Source organism: Hemicordylus capensis, chromosome 2 (genome assembly GCF_027244095.1).
Source record: "Hemicordylus capensis ecotype Gifberg chromosome 2, rHemCap1.1.pri, whole genome shotgun sequence".
NCBI lineage: Eukaryota > Metazoa > Chordata > Lepidosauria > Squamata > Cordylidae > Hemicordylus > Hemicordylus capensis.
The window spans coordinates 4,754,783-4,773,563 of record NC_069658.1 but is presented as its reverse complement, the minus strand read 5'-3'; the positions used below and the strand labels follow the sequence as shown (position 1 = coordinate 4,773,563).

General features: G+C 46.2%; 1 protein-coding gene across 8 annotated transcripts in view; it reads right to left on the bottom strand.

Annotated features, from left to right (window-relative positions):
* The window catches only part of KIAA1328 (KIAA1328 ortholog), a 290,833-nt gene that overhangs the window by 98,879 nt on the left and 173,173 nt on the right, over positions 1-18,781 (bottom strand). For all 8 annotated transcript variants that reach the window (XM_053299433.1, XM_053299432.1, XM_053299440.1 and 5 more), the window contains one exon: positions 11,142-11,806. In XM_053299433.1, coding sequence (XP_053155408.1) covers positions 11,142-11,806 — 665 coding nt within the window. The remainder of the gene's footprint in view (positions 1-11,141; positions 11,807-18,781) is intronic.

Sequence of the window (18,781 nt, the reverse complement as noted above, 5' to 3'; positions counted from 1 at the left end):
CTTGTTTGGTTGAGAAAGTGTAGCCGGCTTCTTCCAGTGAGCCCACATAACCTATAATAACGCTGAGTTCAGGGACAAGGCAGCTGGTATCTTGGCTTCTGAATCAATGAGGCTAAATAAAGGGTCCAGTTCTCCCTTCTGTTGGGTACCAAGGCTTACCCCCAAGGCCGAAGCCATTTGGGTCACGTAAGCGGAGTACAGCTTGCAATCCTCCAAAAGGGAGACAGGCTTCAAGTCTGACTGTATATCGAGCGGAGATAAGCCCAATGAAACCACCTCAGAGTCCTGAGAGCTGGCATCACTCTCTTATTCGGGACTGTGGGGAGCCAAAGGGTCCTGAGCCACGGGCATCAAACCCAAAGGGGAGCCCAGTTTGCTGCCCGGATTGTCCGGCATCAAAGCAGAAGGTTCTTGAACAGGCACGGTAGTCTGATGCACCACTGGCACCGGGGTGTGTGTTTGTCCGCAATGCTTGTATCAATCCCTAGAGGAACGTAGCAGTGAACGGGAATGCGGCCTCCCAAATGAGAGGCGGTTTCACACCATCCCCTCGTCGTTACTGTGTGTCCATACATGGAACCTTCTGCAAAGCGGGACCCATAGCGGGGTTGAACATAGTCTGAATAGTCAGATTGATCGTCCCCATGGTATCGATCGTATGATTTTGAGTCACGGCGCCACGCATAGTAAGAAGGCACAATGTCAACCAAAGGAGAGCGATAGTCAGGTACCCGGTGTCAAACTTGATACAATTGATCATAACGGTCCCAAGACCAATCCTGTCTGTAAGCCGAGGAGCGTTCTTCCGAGCCCTAACGGGTACCATGTTCTCTAAGAGGAACACTCTCTTGGTGCTTCCAAGGGGGCGACTGGCACCTAGGCAGCCATGATGCATCTTCTGCAGGCTTGGTTGGAGAATAGGCCTATTCTTCTGATTACACATAACCCGGTTCGCCCAATGTCATCAAGCATTCCGTACTAAATCTAGCTTGATCATGGGCCAAATCCACCGACTCAGCCGTCACATGTGAACTAGGCCTCATTGACATCGATGACATCTGTACAGGGTGATCCGAGGCCACCTTAGCCTTCTTGGCCACTGGGGCCTCCAACATGGGAACCTCTGCTGTTTTCTTCTTGTAGGGTATAGGAGGTAGGTGTCGACGCATCGGCAAGTCACAATGCAGCTTCAGCTTTTTCTTTTTTATCTTTGGTACCGATCCCGAGGAATTCGGGGAGGACTTTGGTACCACGGGCACCTGATGGTGAGGGAGGTCTTCTGAGTGTACTGGCTCACTCGATGCCGTCAAAGGCCGAGCAGTAGAGGACACGGATACTGGTATCAGGGACAGATTTTAGGTCTCCACAGGAGCAGATGCTGCATGCTCCGATTGTACCGATGAAGCCATTTTTATGCACCACTTCAATGATAAGCCTTCTGAAGAATGGAGAGTCAGATCCCACAGGGCTGCATGCAGGCGAGAAGCCTTATTCTTGCGGGCCTGATTCGTGAACCTCTAGCAGTGAAGACAGGTCTCAACAATGTGGGAGTCCCCCAAGCACAAGAGACACTCAGTATGAGTATCTGGGGAAGAGATCTTAGATCTGCATCAAGTACATTTTTTAAAGTTCGTTGTGCCCAGCATAAAAGCCAAAGGCCAGCCGGCCACCATGTTCCGTCCCGGCTGGGATCGGAGTTCCAGAAAGGAGGAAAACCCGCAAAAAGCAAAACACCAAAGAAAAAATGCTACTATATGAAGATTACAGAGAGAAAGGAAGGAAGAAACGGAATTTGTAAAGAAGCAGAGAGAACACAGCAAGGGGAGAGCAAAATCCTACTCGCTGCCGAGCTGCAGACTCCGTGATGTTCACTGGAGCGGACAAAGAAAAACTGAGGGGATGAGGAGTGGTGCAGCTGCATATAGTGGCTGGGGACGGGGTTCCCGCCCAAAAGCAGGAGTATTGAGCTTGTTAGATTCTGACGAGGTCTCTGTGCAGGATCATAGCCCATTTGTGTAGAAGACAGAGACCACACTGAAGAACCAGCATGGCTTCTGCAAAGGGAAATATTGCCTCACAAACCTTTTTGAGTTCTTTGAGAGTATAAACAGATGTATGGATAAAGGTGATCCGGTTTACTTCCAAAAAGCTTTTGACAAAATTCCTCATCAAAGACTCCTGAGAAAACTTAGCAGTCATGGGATAAGGGGACAAGTACATGTGTGGATTGCGAACTGGTTGAAAGACAGGAAACAAAGGGTAGGTATAAATGGAGAGTTTTCTCAATGGAGGGAAGTAAGAAGTGGGGTCCCCCAGGGATCTGTACTGGGACCGCTGCTTTTTAATTTATTCGTAAATGATCTAGAAGCAGGGGTAAGCAGAAAGGTGGCCAAATTTGCTGATGATACCAAACTCTTCCGGGTAGTGAAATCCAAAACAGATTGCGAGCAGCTTCAAAAGGATCTCTCCAAACTGGGTGAGTAGGCAACAAAATGACGAATGCGGGTCAATGTTGGCAAGTGTAAAGTGATGCACACTGGGACGAAAAACTCCAACTTCAAATATACGTTGATGGGATCTGAGCTGTCGGTGACTGACCAGGAGAGGGATCTTGGGGTTATGGTGGACAGCTCATTGAAAGTGTCGACTCAATGTGTGGCAGCTGTGGAAAAGGCCAATTCCATATTAGGGATCATTAGGAAGGGGATTGAAAATAAAACTGCTAATATTATAATGCCCTTGTACAAATCTATGGTACTGCCACATTTGGAGTACTGTGTGAAGTGCTGGTCACTGTATCTTAAGGAGGACAGGGGTCCATCCTATTTATTTATTATTTCTCTGTGTAAACCACCCTGAGCTATGTTTGGAAGGGTGGTATAAAAATTGAATAAATGAATGAATGAATGAATGAATGAATCTCGGCTGTCGGTGACTGACCAAGAGAGGGATCTTGGGGTCATGGTGGACCGCTCGTTGAAAGTGTTGACTCAGTGCGGCAGCTATGAAAAAGGCCAATTCCATGCTAGGGATCATTAGGAAGGGGACTGAAAATTAAAATCTTAATATCATAATGTCCTTATACAAAACTATAGTGTGGCCACACTTGAAGTACTGCGTACAGTTATGGTCATCGTACAAAGGAGGACATCGTAGAACTGGAAAAGGTGCACAAGAGGGCAACCAACCTGATCAGGATCCTAGAGCAATTTCCTTATGAGGCAAGACTACAACACCCGGGTTGTTTCATTTAGAAAAAAGACGACTGTGGGGGAGACACATTAGAGGTCTATAAAATCATGCATGGTGTGGAGAAAGTTCATAGATCTCTCTCTCTCACACACACACACATAACACTAGAACCAGGGGTCATCCCATGAAATAGATTGCCAAGAAATTTAGGATCAGCAAACGGAAGTACTTTTTCACACAATGCATAACCAACTTGTGGAATTCTCTGCCACAAGATGTCGTGACAACCAACAACCTTGATGGCTTTAAGAGGGGTTTGGATCACGGAGGAGAGGTCTATCAATGGCTACTAGTCGGAGGGCTGTGGGCCACCTCCAGCCTCACAATCAGGATACTTCTCAATATCAGTTGCAGGAGAGTAACAGCAGGAGAGATCCCAGCGGCTCCTGATGGGCTACTGTGTGAAACAGGATGCTGGACTAGATGGCCCTTGGGCCTGATCCAGCAAGTCTGTTCTTATAAGATATAAGAACCTGTACACCTCATTAACCTCTGTTTTTAAGGGGTTTGTCTTAAATTCAGGGTTGTCTTCTATCCGGGCAAATATGGCATGAGCACGCTGGAGCTTCCAGGTGCTCAGGGAACTACTGAATGCGGATATTAGGAGGGTGCAACTCAATTCTGCACTAAAAATCCCCCAAAATCTAACCAGAAAACTCCCATTCTTCAAATTGAATGTAAATTGTGCAAATAAGCAAAGAACAATTCAGTTTGTACAGCAGCCACTTGCCCAGCTGAACAGGCTGTTTTTCTGGAGGGTCCCCCCACTCTCTCCCAAACTTTATTAGAAGAGACAAAGGACTTCTTCACAACAGACATAACCAATGCAAAATGACAGCCACAATGTTTTTTTAAGGATTTAAACAAATTCATGTAGGAACAGTCTATCAATGCATACTAATAACGATGGTTCTACAGAACCTCCAGGTTCAGAGGCAGTATACCACAGAGTACCAGTTGCCTGGACATGGGGGAGGCAACAGCATAGAAAGGCGCTTCAGGTTTCCCGGGCATCTGGCTGGCCACTGTTGCAAGTGGGCTGCTGCTTTCCTGCCTATCTATAATTTACATGTACACATTTTAATGCTGCTATTTCTGAGAACTAGGCTTATTTATTTTTAGAGCTCTGTCCTGTTTTCTTTCCGATGTTTAAGATAATTATCGTTAATACTGGTACTAAACTGAATTGCATTATTGTTTCTGGAATATTAGTTTCTTGCTATCGGAACTGTTTTGATATGTTGATATGATTTATTATTGTACTAGCTTACGTAAACTTGATATAATGTTATTTTGAAGTTGCTCTTGTGATTGTTTAGATAAGTTTATTGCTGTTTGCATGTTATTGGTCTCATTGCTACTGTAAGCAGCTTTAGCATTTTATTTTATTTTATTTTATTAAGAAAGCTTGCATAAAAATTCATGAATGAATGAATGAATGGACCTTTTGTCCAACTCTGCAAAGCTACTTTTATGTTCTTTTGGATGATAGCTGTGCTAAGTAAAACTCCTCAGCCACATTTTCTGTTTCCAACAAAACATGCTACTGCTGAGATGGTCCAAGGGGCCAAGTTTCACACACATTTGTTAGCCCTCAAAGCATCTCTCCATTTGAAATGCCCCCATGGGGGGGGGGCATTGAAAAAGCAGAGATCGCCATTGAGTATGTCTTTCTTTCCCACCTCTAAATGCAGGCATTTAAGTGCACCAACAAACTGCAAGAGACTGAAAGTCACCCTATGAGCTTTTGCAATGGGCTTAACAAAGGGCCTTAGTTCCACAATTTTTTTTTTACAGCCAGGCATTTATGTGCATTAGCGCCCAGCAAAGATGATGAAAAAGAAAATGTGGGCAATGTACTTTCAAGTTTTAAAAAAGGGTGATGCAACAAGAGCAAATCGGGGGTGGGGGATCTATGGCTGTAAAGCAGGCATCCCCAAACTGCGGCCCTCCAGATGTTGCTGAACTACAACTCCCAGCATACCTAGACACAATTTTTTGTGGCTGGGTATGCTGGAAGTTGTAGTTCAGCAACATCTGGAGGGCCACAGTTTGGGGATGCCTGCTGTAAAGAGTGACAAACGATACAGTATTCCATGGGCCAAGTATATGATGGCCCATGGAAAGCAACTGATTAGAAAATAGAAGAGAAGATTGGGGTGGGGGTGCTGGAGGGGGCAGCGGACCTTTCAGCCCAGCGCCAACAAGCACCATGCAGCGACTAGGCAGGCCCAGCCACTGACATACACCCCAACTGGACTACGGCAATGCTGCCTCTGAAGAGTGATTGGAAAACCACAACTAGTACAGAACGCAGCTGTGGGGGCCTGTCATTCAGAGCACAACACTCGATTGGTGGCAGATTGTCAGAGACTCCCAATTTGCTTCCAAGCCCCATTCAAAATGATGATGTTTAATACATGGTTCAGGCCCAGGATATTTGAAGACCACTTGCTTTTGCAGGATCCTGCTCATCCCTAGAGTGTTGAGCCGGGGAGGCCCTGCTCTGTATTCCTCTTCTGTCTGACATGCAGTTGGTGAAGATGGAGATGTAAGGCAGGGCCTTCCTGGTTGTGGCACCCAGGTTCTGGAACTTCTTCCCCTCAGGAGAAGCACCTGGTCCCTTCTCTTTTCACTTTTCATAGATTTGACAGAGACTGTCTTGTTCAGGCAGGCCTTCCATGTAGTTTTATTCCCCCCTACCCACCAACCCTCAAATGATGAAGTCATCCTTGGTTATTGCTGCTGCTGTGAGCTTTATTGGAACTTGGCTGCTTTTTTGGTATTATATTATTTCTGCTCTACCTGCATGCTGCTTTGGGGGCTTTGGCTGAAAAGCAGCTTGAAAGTGTACAACTATTTGGTCTGGAAGCCTTAACAACAACAACAACAAAGAGCAAGGCTCTATTCTCTTGGCACAAAACAAACAACGCACTTTTGGTCTGCTGAACTCTACATTGTCAAAAGACTGCAGCTGGTGCTGAACACAAAGCGCTCATCCCCAAACCGCAGGTTTGCCGCCCAGGAGCAGGCCTTGACCCAGTGTGGCTTCTGAGTGTGCAGGTGCGAGGCGGCGTGTTTGCTGCCAGTTCCCACTGTGGTGGCAGCTGCACATGGCCTGGAAGGAGCACAACACATGGGCCTCGTTCGCCTTCCACTGGCTTTCTGTGGCCTCCCACCTCAGCTCCAGGGGGCCAACCGTTAAACTGAAAGCCTTAAATGGCTTGGGAACCAGGGTAACTTTTCCTCCTATATGTTCCCCCCACAGCTCTCCATTCAGCACCTGAGATTTTGCCCTTGTTCCCTTATTTATTACATTTATAAACTGTCCCATCCAAAGGCTCTGGGCAGTGTCCAACTTTGTCCAACTATTGCAGCCGGCCATGTGAAATGGGGCCTCGGCTTGTGGAGCCGACCCTCCAGAACACCCTTTCGAGGGGTGTCTGTTCAGCCCCATTGTTACTCATAACTGGTTTTATGCTATTGTTAACTGCCCAGAGACAAAACTTTGGGGCAGTGTACAAACAAACAAACCAAATTTACCAGCACCTGGCAACCACATTAGCAGACACGGTGTGCAGCACACCGGCACTGCTGTGGACTCGTAGGGTAGCCCCGATGGTGTTCAGAATGAGCAGCTGTGCAAGCATTATGGCGAATGGAAGAAGAGCGGTTCTGCTGCTTGCACAACTGCTCCGTCTGAACAGTGCTGTGGCTGCCTTCCTAGTCCTCACTGGCAGTCCTCACTGGCAGCCCCGACATGAAGCATTACGATACCAGGATGCTGCACATCATGTTGGCCATTGTACTACTTTCCAGGTGGCTTTTGACAGTGGGAGGTTTATTTATTGTTTGATTTCTATACTGTTTCTCATTAAAATAATCCCAAAGGGGTTTGAGGCTTTCCCTGCTGCTGTGACAGGGCTGTGCCCTTTCATAATCAACTGGCTTTTTACTTGCTGTTTATATATCTGGGGATTTTGTTGGTGGTGGTGTCATTTTCTGTGCTTATTTTAATTTCTATGATTGTTTTGATTGTTAGCCACTTTCTCTGCAAGAAAAGCAGGGCATACGTTCTTAAAATAAACAAACTGGGCAGAATGCAGGTGCATGAGCAAGCCACTATAGACACAATATTCTATTGCAGGAGGTGTTCTCAACCTTGAGTCCCCAGATGTTGCTGGACTACAACTCCCATCACCCCTAGCCATTGTCCAACAACATCTGAGGACCTAAGTTTGGGGACATTGCAGTAAGACTGAGTTGAGCATCCAGGACTCCTGAAAGGAGACATCAAAGTCCTGCCTTACGTAAGCCCTACATGGTATATGCTTTATGTACCTTGGAACTCTCTCCCTGTATGTCTGAGATATAGCCAAGCTAGCGTGACCTCTTGGTGATGTCCTTTGTGTTCAGTTCGCTGAAACACACACACACACACACACACACACACACACACACACACACACACACGTTCCAAATGCCCCATCCCAGGCCAGGAGCTGTCTTTCCCTGAGGCCCAAATGAGCCTATTTCATTTGGAGACCATTCAAATTCAATTCGATTCAATTGCCATATCGTATCAGTAAACAGCATTCTGTTTCCAACAACAGCCAGGCAGACGTCTCTGGGAATATCACATGCAGGGTGCGAGGGCGATGGATGTCCCTTGGTTGTGAATGCTGGTTATTAATGAGGGATATACTGCCACTGGATAGGGAAGCTCAATGCGTGGCTGACACTGACATCTAATATATGTGGATCAACAAGAGATTATTTTAGTTCTATATTTACACTAAGCTCAGATACAAGCGATCTTGTGGGATCAGACCAAAGGTCAATTTAGTCCAGTGTCCCACTCTTATCTGTGGCCAGCCAGATGCCTTTGGAAAGCACAAGGAGGACATTGTAGCCACAGGCCTTCCATGTTGCTTGCCCCAGGAGCCAGTATTCAGAAACACAATACATCCAAAAATGGAGCTTGTATTCCGCTAGCGTGGCTGATGCCATTGAGAGACCTTTCTATCCTCCATGAACTTAAATGAATCGATACATGGGAGGGAGCTGAGCAGAGACAATAAAGGATGTTGCTGGTCTTCCTTCTGTAGCTTTGCTGCCAACCAGCACTTTAAAGAACATGCAATCTTCTCAGCAGAAACTGGATACAGCAGATGTGAGAATACACAATAAGAAAAGCATAATTGCAGAGACGTTTAAGAGTTCCGTTGTTGGGCAGCGGATGCCCCACAGAGTGCTCCAAGAACACTTTCAAAACAACAACACTGCCTCTCGCCAGCCACAGCCTCGCCTTTTCTTCCTCCATTAGCAGAAACATATGCAGAGATTTAAGGTATTTGATCATTAAAAATCCATCTGTTCCTACTTAGTTCCTCACCTTGGTTTGTGACCCCAGTAGTCTTCTAAAGCACACAGCCAATTGCCTCTGATCAAACAGGCATTTAAAAAACCAAAGCAACACTACTCATTTCTGAAGGGCAGAGGCAAAAGAAGAGTTTAGGGACACTTGGAATCATGGGAGATGTATTCTGCATGGGCCCTGGCCGCCCAGGCCCTGCTGAGCAGGCTTGTGGCAGCATTTAGGACAGAAATCTAGAGCTTCTGCCACCACTGCCCATGTCTAAAGCTCAACACTCCACCAACGCTCACCTCTCTATTTCTGGGAATCAGAATGGGGCAGGATGTTGAAACAGATCCCTAGAGGACTGGCCCACACTCCAGTCCAGACTCATCGAATCTTCTGTCTGAACCCCCTACTGCTGAGCAAAACCCAGTCACTAAGGAAACCCTCTGTAAAGAGAGACAGGATGAAGATGCAATAGCCTGTGTGGGAGTCACCACCAATGCTTCTGTTACAGGGATTGCCAGATGTTGTTGACTCCAACTCTCATCATCCCCAGCCTTTTGTTGTCAACAACATCTGGAACTCACAGTTACAGGGAACATCAGTCATCACCTGTTGTTCCAATCCAAAACTAAAATAAGCTTCCAGGACAAGAGGCAGGGCAGAAATGTAGCCAACAATACATCTGCCATTATCCAGACACCATAAAGGGAGCCTTGCCCTTAACTGGCAGAGGTCGTGCCACAGCTCAGTGACGAAGCACCCGCTTGGCATGGACAGGTCCTACACCCAAAGGCTCCTAAGGAGCAGAGCTTGGAAGGACTGCTTCCCGGAGAGCGACTGCTAGCCAGAGCGGACAGCTCTGGACTGGAGGAAGCAAGGGGCCACCTCAGCATGCAGCAGCTCTGGGCACTTCAAGTCACAGAATGCTTCACAATCTTTTATTTAAGCATAGAGTGTGATGTTTGTGCACATTCTCACAACAGGGAAGGTGAGGAAAGGCAAATGCAAGGGTTTGCCCCCAGCCTCATTACAAATCCGGTCCAAAATTATTTGAGGTTTGGGCCCAAGCTCTGACACGTTTGCCCCACCAGCGGCTCCCTTACTAGCAGCGCGGGGAGGGCCTGCAGCAGGCTTCTGATGGGCCTCCGCTGGGACTTTGGGAAATAATGGCCAACAGCTCAACACTTGCCTACACACAAATGGCGTGCTAGCGCAAGGCAGCTGTGCTAGCGACTTGCACCAAGCCTGGAAAAGGCATATTCCAGACTAGTGTTCTGCTAATGTAAGCAGAGCGTCAAGTTGGGAAAGGTGCAGAGAAGGACAATCAAGACAGTCAGGGGGTTGGAGCCATTTCCCTAGGAGGAAAAGTTTGGGCCTTTGTAGTTTAGAAATAAAGCAGCTAGGGGAAACATGATAGAGGTGCATAAAATTATGCATGACGTGGATATAGTTTCTTTCTTTCTCTCTCTCTCTCTCTCTCATATTGCCTCTCCTCTTGCCTGTTAGAGGCATCTGGTAGGCCACTGTGTGAAGCAGGATGCTGGACTAGAGAGGCCTTGGGCCTGATCCAGCAAGGCTGTCCTTATGTTCTCCCAATGAGATTACTAGGAGCAAGACAGATTCTTAGAATGGAATACGGCTGAGCTCAATGAGCATGTAGACCCCCATGCCCAGATCTTAACGCGTGGGCACCTTCCATACTAAACTATTACTACATGTGAGATATTTGCAAAATAGTTCCACCCAAGCAATTCCCATGACACCACAGACACTCAAGGCAGATTAAGTATCTTATTAAAACGAATGTGTTTGCTAAATTAGGGGGAGAAAGGCTTGTTTTATGAAGTACTTCAGTAACCAGAAGAGCAGCTCAGTAAAACCCCAAGACTCATCTAATCCACCACCATATATTAGTGAACCCCGTGATCTGTGGGGGTTCCATTCTTCGCTACAACTGCAGAGAGTGGAACCATAGACAACAGGGCATTAAGGCAATGGGAATGGGGGGGGGAGATATTAGGTTCCTGGAGGATGGAAAAAATGGGGGCAAATGATAAAAAGTGCCCCCCAATGGAAATAATGTGCCCTACCATGCTCTGAGTGTCTCCAACTGTCCAGGAATGCACTCCCCACCCCCGCCTTCAGTCCCAAATTCCCCATTTTTCTGTGAAAATTTTCAGGCGAAAATGTTTTTTGTTTTGTTTTGTTTTGTTTTTAAATGAGCTACAAAATGGCTCCTTTTTTCCAAAATGGTGGCCAGAAATGGCCTTGGAGGTCATTTCCGGCCAACCCAATACAATGGATAGGCAAAAAATAACTTTTTTTTCCTGTGTATGCTGAGGTCAGTTGTCAATTGCCCGACTGCAGATACACTGAGCTGTGCACGCCGGGACTGCAAATGGTGAGCTTTGCGTCTTATGGAGTCCAAGTCCGATCCCCTGCAGTATGTTCAAAATATTTATGCACACAGATGATACTCCAACAGAAGCTGATTTCCTGTCCTCCTCCTCCTCCTCCAACTTACCTATAGTAATCAAGCCTGGATTGGTGGAGCTGCTGTTGCTGGAGCAGCAATTTTGCCTCGTGTTTGGCTAATAGGTTCTGAAGGCGCTCCTTTTCAATTTCTAGCTCCATTTTCTGCAGCAAAAGTTGCTTTCTTCTTTCTTCTGATAGCCTTTTACTGAACTCCGATTCATTCAGTCCCAGGTCTAGGCTGCCGTTCAGCCCAGAAGGATGTAGTGGGCAAGAGTAATCTGTGGAAGAGTCACAATGTGCTCCTGAAGGTCTCTTTGGATTGTGATTGCCAACTGGGAAAGAGTCATGATCTGAGCTACCCGACTTCTTGTGGAAAAAGCAAGTTTGAAGAGGACACACATCCCTCCTCTGATCCACAACAGGAGTTCTCTTGATTTGGAGGGATGCCTTCGACTTTGCTGGGGATACCACATTGTTGCATTTACTGTGCAACCCATTTCCCAGGAGGAACTCATTCTGATCTTGCCAGCTACCATGGATTGCAGAACCACGAATGTGACTGCTCCTACAGGGCTGTGCTGCAGATGTGAGAGGAGGACTTCCACACAACACCCTGTTGTTCTTGAATGAAGTCTGTGGTCTTGCTATACTGAGATAGGATCCATCCAATTCCAATGGAGCCAGAGGTTGACAGAGAGTTCTCTGATTTGACATCTACAGAAAGGAGAAAGACCAACAGAAGTTACAACGTAATACAAGACATCTTTAATCGCTCCTTTTCTAATTCTCATCACGGGCTAACAGCACACACACAAAAAACCCTCCTTACACTGGCAGCAGTAGGCTTGAAGCAGTTTCTGATCGACACCTTGAACGACTCAACAGAAAATGGTTTTCAAATAGAAGAGATGAACATGCTATCAAATCTGCAATTTAATTCCGTCTGCACAGGTACAATAAATATAAAACCACTGCCTGCAGGATCTGGGGCATAAACAAGGCACTTCAGCCTATCAAGGAGTTGCGAGTATCTAGGGTTACATAAAATCAACTTGAAGTGTGGCAAAAAAGGCATTAAATGTTAATGTCTGAAAATGTTTAATTTTGAATACTGAGCCAAGAAATCCATTCAGCCACTATAAATACCGTCTGATTGGCCATTACACAGCAGGGGATTTGATGTAAAACATTTCACCTTGCACTGAATGGGATATTACTTACTGTTGGAAATTTGATGAGAGTTTTTGAAATATCCTTACAGAAACACTGATAAAGAACTAGACCACTTCCTGTAAAATACGGTTCTACATCAAAAGCTGTCATTCAACTACAAAACACATATAAATCCCGCCATAAAAGTGATTTTTTCAATTAAATTGGGCTGCCGATGAGACGCTGATAAAAACTCCAAAGCCAGAAAGACACACTAATTTGCATCTGTCGACCCAATCGAGGGGGGGGGGGGGCAGGCTAGACCCACAGCTCACAGATCTTGTGTTAAGGGGCATTCAGAAAGAACACTCTTGCACCATGCTTAATCATAGTTCAACAACTGCATTACTAGCCGACCATCGCAGCTTTCAATCAGGTGCTCAAGGCACTCTCTTGAGCGACTCCTTCAGTTGTAATAGTGGGTCTCAACTGCATTCCCAATTGATTTTTATTGGGAGTGAGGGAAGAAGAGAATTGCCACAGTTAACTGTGTTTAATTGCCAAAAAAAAGTTTAGCAGAGATAACTAAACTGTTTTGATGGAGAATGCAAGTAGGAGACGCTTAAAACTTCTAGCCACAGATGAGAGGATACTCCTATCTGATCACTCCTTAAGGTCAATTCACTTATTAGGGTTCTGAATTTGCATGTTGGCTAAAATGCATTCTAGAATACTGCTTGAACAAAGAAAGGGCAACTTTTGCCAATCTTCCTTTCCCTCTGAAGCACACTATGTGTCACTCAAATATATCCCTGAAGTTTGCACAAGCCTCGGGGATATATTTTGGTGATGCACAGTAGATTTCAAAGGGAAGGGAAAATTGGTGAAAATCACCCCTTCCCACACTCAAGCAATAGTGCAGAAGTACTCTGGAACTTCCACTCCTGCACATGCTCAATGATTGTATGGATGTACAACATTGTTCCATAAAATTCATTAGTAACAATCAATTGATGACAATGCAATATTAGGCAAATTCAGAAATTTGCTGAATTTGAAAGCAGGTGGAGATCTTGCAGGGGAATTTTTTCTTGAAAGTTTTGCATCCAGAGACGCAAGTTTTGGGTGGCATAGAAATGTAATAAATAATATCATATGTTTCTGGTCACTTTAAAGTTCATCCAGAATTTCAAATTCTTTACTTCCACAGATGTGTTTCAATCACAGCCTCACGGACACAAGGACTTTTCAGGCCTGGTCTACACAAAGAACAGTTGAGGTGGCAAAAGAGTTTATGAACTGCATCGCTTCAGACTACAGGTACGGATGGAGATTACATATTTGAAGAACTCCATGACGAGCAAGATCAATACGCACAGAAAACTAGCATGCCACTGAGAAGGTGACCGCAGAACCCTTCTCCACACTCTCTAGAGATGGAGACAGGGCACAGTGGTACACGTTCAAGTGCTACATGTTCTCCTGCGGGCTGCCACCTGCCAACTACAGTGGAACAGTTCAAAAGCATTTTAACCATCTCACCCACTATTTTTGTAGACTGGCCCTCAAGTCACCAAGATTAGATTAAGCATTTATAGCCACTTTTCCAAAAAAAAAAAAAAAAAGGCAAGAAAAACAAAACTCAAAGCACTGAACCCCCACCCAAGTCAAAGATACCATATATAGTCAATATAACAGTAATAAAAATAGAAAACACCACCACATTCCAGAGAAATCCAGGATTAAGATGTTTTTGCGCACACAAAGGTTAAAGGGCTACAGGACACAGATGCCGTCACAAGACTGCCGAAGGTTTGTTGGTGTCAGCACAACTGAGGAGGAAATCTGATGGAAGTCTAACAGATTCTAACATGTCTGCCAGCATCGTCAGGTCAGAATGCAGAAATGAAAGAACGGCAATGCTTGGGGTCAAACAACACTTTAGGCAGCAGCTGTGTGTAACATGGGTAGCCCCATGGCCCCTTCTCAATTGCATTGGGCCCTCAGTGGGGGGCAGGAGGTATTTAGTCCTCCTTCTACCACCCCTTGTTATTTATGCATATGTCCTTCCCTCCAAGGAGGCCAGGGCAGCATCCATGGAATGTTCCCCCTATTTTAGCCTAACACTCTGTGAGGTAGATTGGTGACCTGGTGACTAGCCCAAGAGCACCCAGGGCTTCATAGGTGAACAGCATTCTGGATCTGGACCACTGGCTTTCCTCCACCTCCACAAGGTTTCAAACCCATAACTGCAAAGCCAGTATGGGTCCAGAGTATTAGCAGAGACAAAAGCAGGGGAAGATAGTGAAAGCATCACAGGAAATGAACAAGTAATGGGAAAGTTATGTTGAGCATCCTCCCTTACATACAGGTGAAACTCGGAAAATTAGAATATCGTGCAAAAGTCCATTAATTTCAGTAATGCAAATTAAAAGGTGAAACTGATATATGAGACAGACGCATTACATGCAAAGCGAGATAAGTCAAGCCTTAATTTGTTATAATTGTGATGATCATGGCGTACAGCTCATGAAAACCCCAAATCCACAATCTCAGAAAATTAGAATATTACATGGAACCAAGAAGACAAGGATTGAAGAACAGAACAATATCGGACCTCTGAAAAGTATACAGTGTACTGTGCTTGATTGGCCAGCAAACTCGCCTGACCTGACCGCATAGAGAATCTATGGGGCATTGCCAAGAGAAGGATGAGAGACATGAGACCAAACAATGCAGAATTGCTGAAGGCCACTAATGAAGCATCCTGGTCTTCCATAACACCTCATCAGTGCCACAGGCTGATAGCATCCATGCCACGCCGCATTGAGGCAGTAATTGCTGCAAAAGGGGCCCAAACCAAGTACTGAATACATATGCATACTTATACTTTTCAGAGGTCCGATATTGTTCTATTCTACAATCCTTGTCTTCTTGGTTCCATGTAATATTCTAATTTTCTGGGATGGTGGATTTGGGGTTTTCATGAGCTGTACGCCATGATCCTCACAATTATAACAAATTAAGGCTTGACTTATCTCGCTTTGCATGTAATGCGTCTGTCTCATATATCAGTTTCACCTTTTAATTTGCATTACTGAAATTAATGGACTTTTGCACGATATTCTAATTTTCCGAGTTTCATCTGTAGGAAGTGACATAAGAACAGCCCTGCTGTTCAGGCCCAGGGCCTATCTAGTCCAACATCCTGTTTCACAAAGTGGCCCACCAGATGCCTCTGGGGAGCTCTCAGGCAAGACCATGCCCTCTCTCCTGCTGTTGCTCCCCTCCAACTGGTATTGAGAGGCATCGGGCTTCTGAGGCTGGAGATAGCCTCTAGCCATCAAGACTAGCATCCATTGATAGACCTGTCCTCCATCAATAGCAATAGCAATAGCACTTACATTTATATACCGCTCTATAGCTGGAAGCTCTCTAAGCGGTTTACAATGATTTAGCATATTGCCCCCCAACATTCTGGGTACTCATTTTACCGACCTCGGAAGGATGGAAGGCTGAGTCAACCTTGAGTCCCTGGTCATCAATTTGTCTAAGGCCCTTTTAAAGCCATCCAAGCTGGTGGCCACCACCACATCCCATGGCAAGGAATTCCAAATTAATCATGCGCTGTGTGAAAAAATATTTCCTCTTGTCAGTCCTAAATTCCCCGGCCTTCAGTTTCATGGGATGGGCCCCTGGTTCTAGTGCCCAGAATGTTGGGGGCAATATGCTAAATCATTGTAAACCGCTTAGAGAGCTCCAGCTATAGAGCGGTATATAAATGTAAGTGCTATTGCTATTGCTATTGCTAGTGTTGTGAAAGAGCAAGAACAATTCATCTCTGTCCACTCTCTCCACTCCATGCATAATTTTATACACCTCATTCATGTCTCCCCTTAGTCACCTCTTCCAAGGCAAAGAGTCCCAGATGCTGTAGCCTTGCCTCATAAGGAAGGTGCTCCAGGCCCCTGATCATCTGGATTGCCCTCTGCTGCACCTTTTCCAGTTGTAGTTGCCTTGGACTGTCAGACCACTGGCCCAACCCTAACCAGCAGCAGCTTCTCCAAGTTTTCCTGGCCCTACCTGGAGATGCTGCTAGGGATTGACCCAAACTCTATGCTAGCCTGGCCTGCCTATATCCGCCACTCCTGCAGAAGGACTTCCGTTGCCCCCATTGACAAGAGTATCTTTTACTCACGGCAACAGGCGGCTAAACAATCTAGATGGTTATGTGGTGCTCTTGTTGGAAGAGTTATTAGGAAAGAATTTACTTAGAAGAATATGCAAAATTAAAACGTAAGTGAAAGATACCCGATGTTCAGCCTCGTTCCTTTTATTGCCCAATCTTTTACTGAAATCTCCATTACAAAAAAAGTCTAAGATTAATCATTACAAAGCACCTAGATGGGACAGAGATTGCCGATATTAATACCCCAAGATAAATAAGGCAGATAACAATGTAAAAAGGTTAGTTGCCTATTTTCTTAGCTGGAGATAAAGTGCCATGTTGCTCATGAATGATGTATGATTGTGATTGCTGTATTTCAAGTGTGCCATCCAAAAAAGGAAGAGAAAAGGGGGGGGGGGAAGACATCGATGAGGAGGTAACAGTAACAAAGCTGCATTGTTCTCGCTTAGCACAGTGCGGTCGGTGGGAATGCAGAGACGCCGACGGCTAAGGGGACTGTTATGGCAATGCTTAGCAGAGCTTTGCCAAAGCAGCATCCAGAGATGCAGAGGGGCACCTACCTTCTGGGGTAACAGGAGTCATTGTGACAGTTTTATCCTTCCATTCATGGCTTCCATCTCCTTTGCTGAGGATACTTCTATCAGGACCCCAGGGGTGCTAAGCCTACATTCTCAACATGGCTTTTGCAGTGGTATGAAGGATTTCCAAACCACACAACCAGAAACTCAAAACTCTTGCCTCTTTAGTATAGCTTCCATGCCTTGCCTTTTTCATTGTTTAAGTAGTGCTTGAGCTCTACAGCCTGCAACCCCAGGCCCAGCACTCTGCATCTGGTCCTCTTGCAGGTCAAGATTGGTGAAGACTTCACAAGCCTGGCCCCAAACCCGGAAGAGACAGCTTCCGCCAGAGCCTCCCAAATCCTGGAGCAAGAGACCCAGCAGGCCCTTTCCCTTGCCTGGCACTGACCTAGCTGCCAAAGGTGAGTTTCCACATTTGGCCTCCATGGCTCACAGAGCTCTTCTCCATCACTGGCCTGCTGCTTGCTCGGCCCTCCTCACTCCCCGCCCAACACTCTCCTGTCCCGCTGTCCCGCCAGGCCTCCAGGTCTTCTTGTGTTTCCCAGCAGCTGTGGAAGAGCCAAGTCACTTATTGCACCCAAGGCCACTGTGGAGAGGAGGGAACAAACTGCTCCACCAATTCTGGAAGCTCCATGTGAAGCTTGCTGCCTGTCCCAGATCTGCCAGAGAGCAGGGTGGACTCTCACTTTGGCACAGAGTTTCTGGGAACATCAGCTACAGTGTAAGTCTCTCTCATGCGATGGGAACCTTCCCAGGAGCCTTGTGCTTACTGAAAATGCCCCTCTGACGTGCGCCTTCTGAGATATGAAGGGGACTTGGGGAAGGGCTGGGCTCTCCCACTTTGCACCAGTCACTCCATCGGCTGTGACGATACGACTGGCTCAGCAGACTCCCTTCAGGATGGCAGCATTCTCCACTGGGCTTGGCCTCTGCCATTGGTGAGGCTAGCTGCCACCTGGGCGTGTTACAGGAACTGCATGAACATCGTCCTGCTTGGAAGCATTTGGGGGAGGAGTTGAGCAGACGTGGAAGCTCCCATCTCTTTTTAAAATAATGTCATGGTCCAGGAGTCCAAGGGGCAGAAGACTCCTCTCACTGAGGGCACTATGATCCACAGGGAGCTACATCACCATGTGGAATACTGGAACACTGATATGTTGCCAGCCTGTCAACTGTAGCACAGATCTCGTTCCCACAACAAAAATACTCCCCTGACAGCACTTGCTCTAGAAATTAGCATTCAGAGTGTCGCCAACATTATCAACATGCAACACACACACACACACACACACACACACACACACACACACACACACACAGAGGTTCCGACTTCAATTTTTTTCCAGCACTCCTGCCCTTTATTTTACCGAGGGCTCAGCAGTGCAAGACCTAGATAAATATTTCAGAAACAATACTATTTGTGAGCAGATCAGGTTGCCGCCATTTCCCAGTGCATTTGGAGTTCACGCAAAAGAAGGGCAGGCGAATGACGGGCTGCATCTCTAAGTCTGGGGCCGGCACGCGCGGAGCCGTCGGCTGGCTGATCGGGAATGCAAAAGGCAACAGCTGCACGGTAATCTTTGCCAAAGCCCCATCCCGAATAAATGGAGTGCATTCTCCCTAGCGCAATTAACTCGCACACTCTGGCAGCTTTTTGCTAGAAGATCATCAAGGTAGATTACCTTCCAGCATATGAACTAAATACTTACAGGTGTTATATCATCCGTTATTACTTACAAACTTCTGCATTTAACAAGACATCCAGGCAAA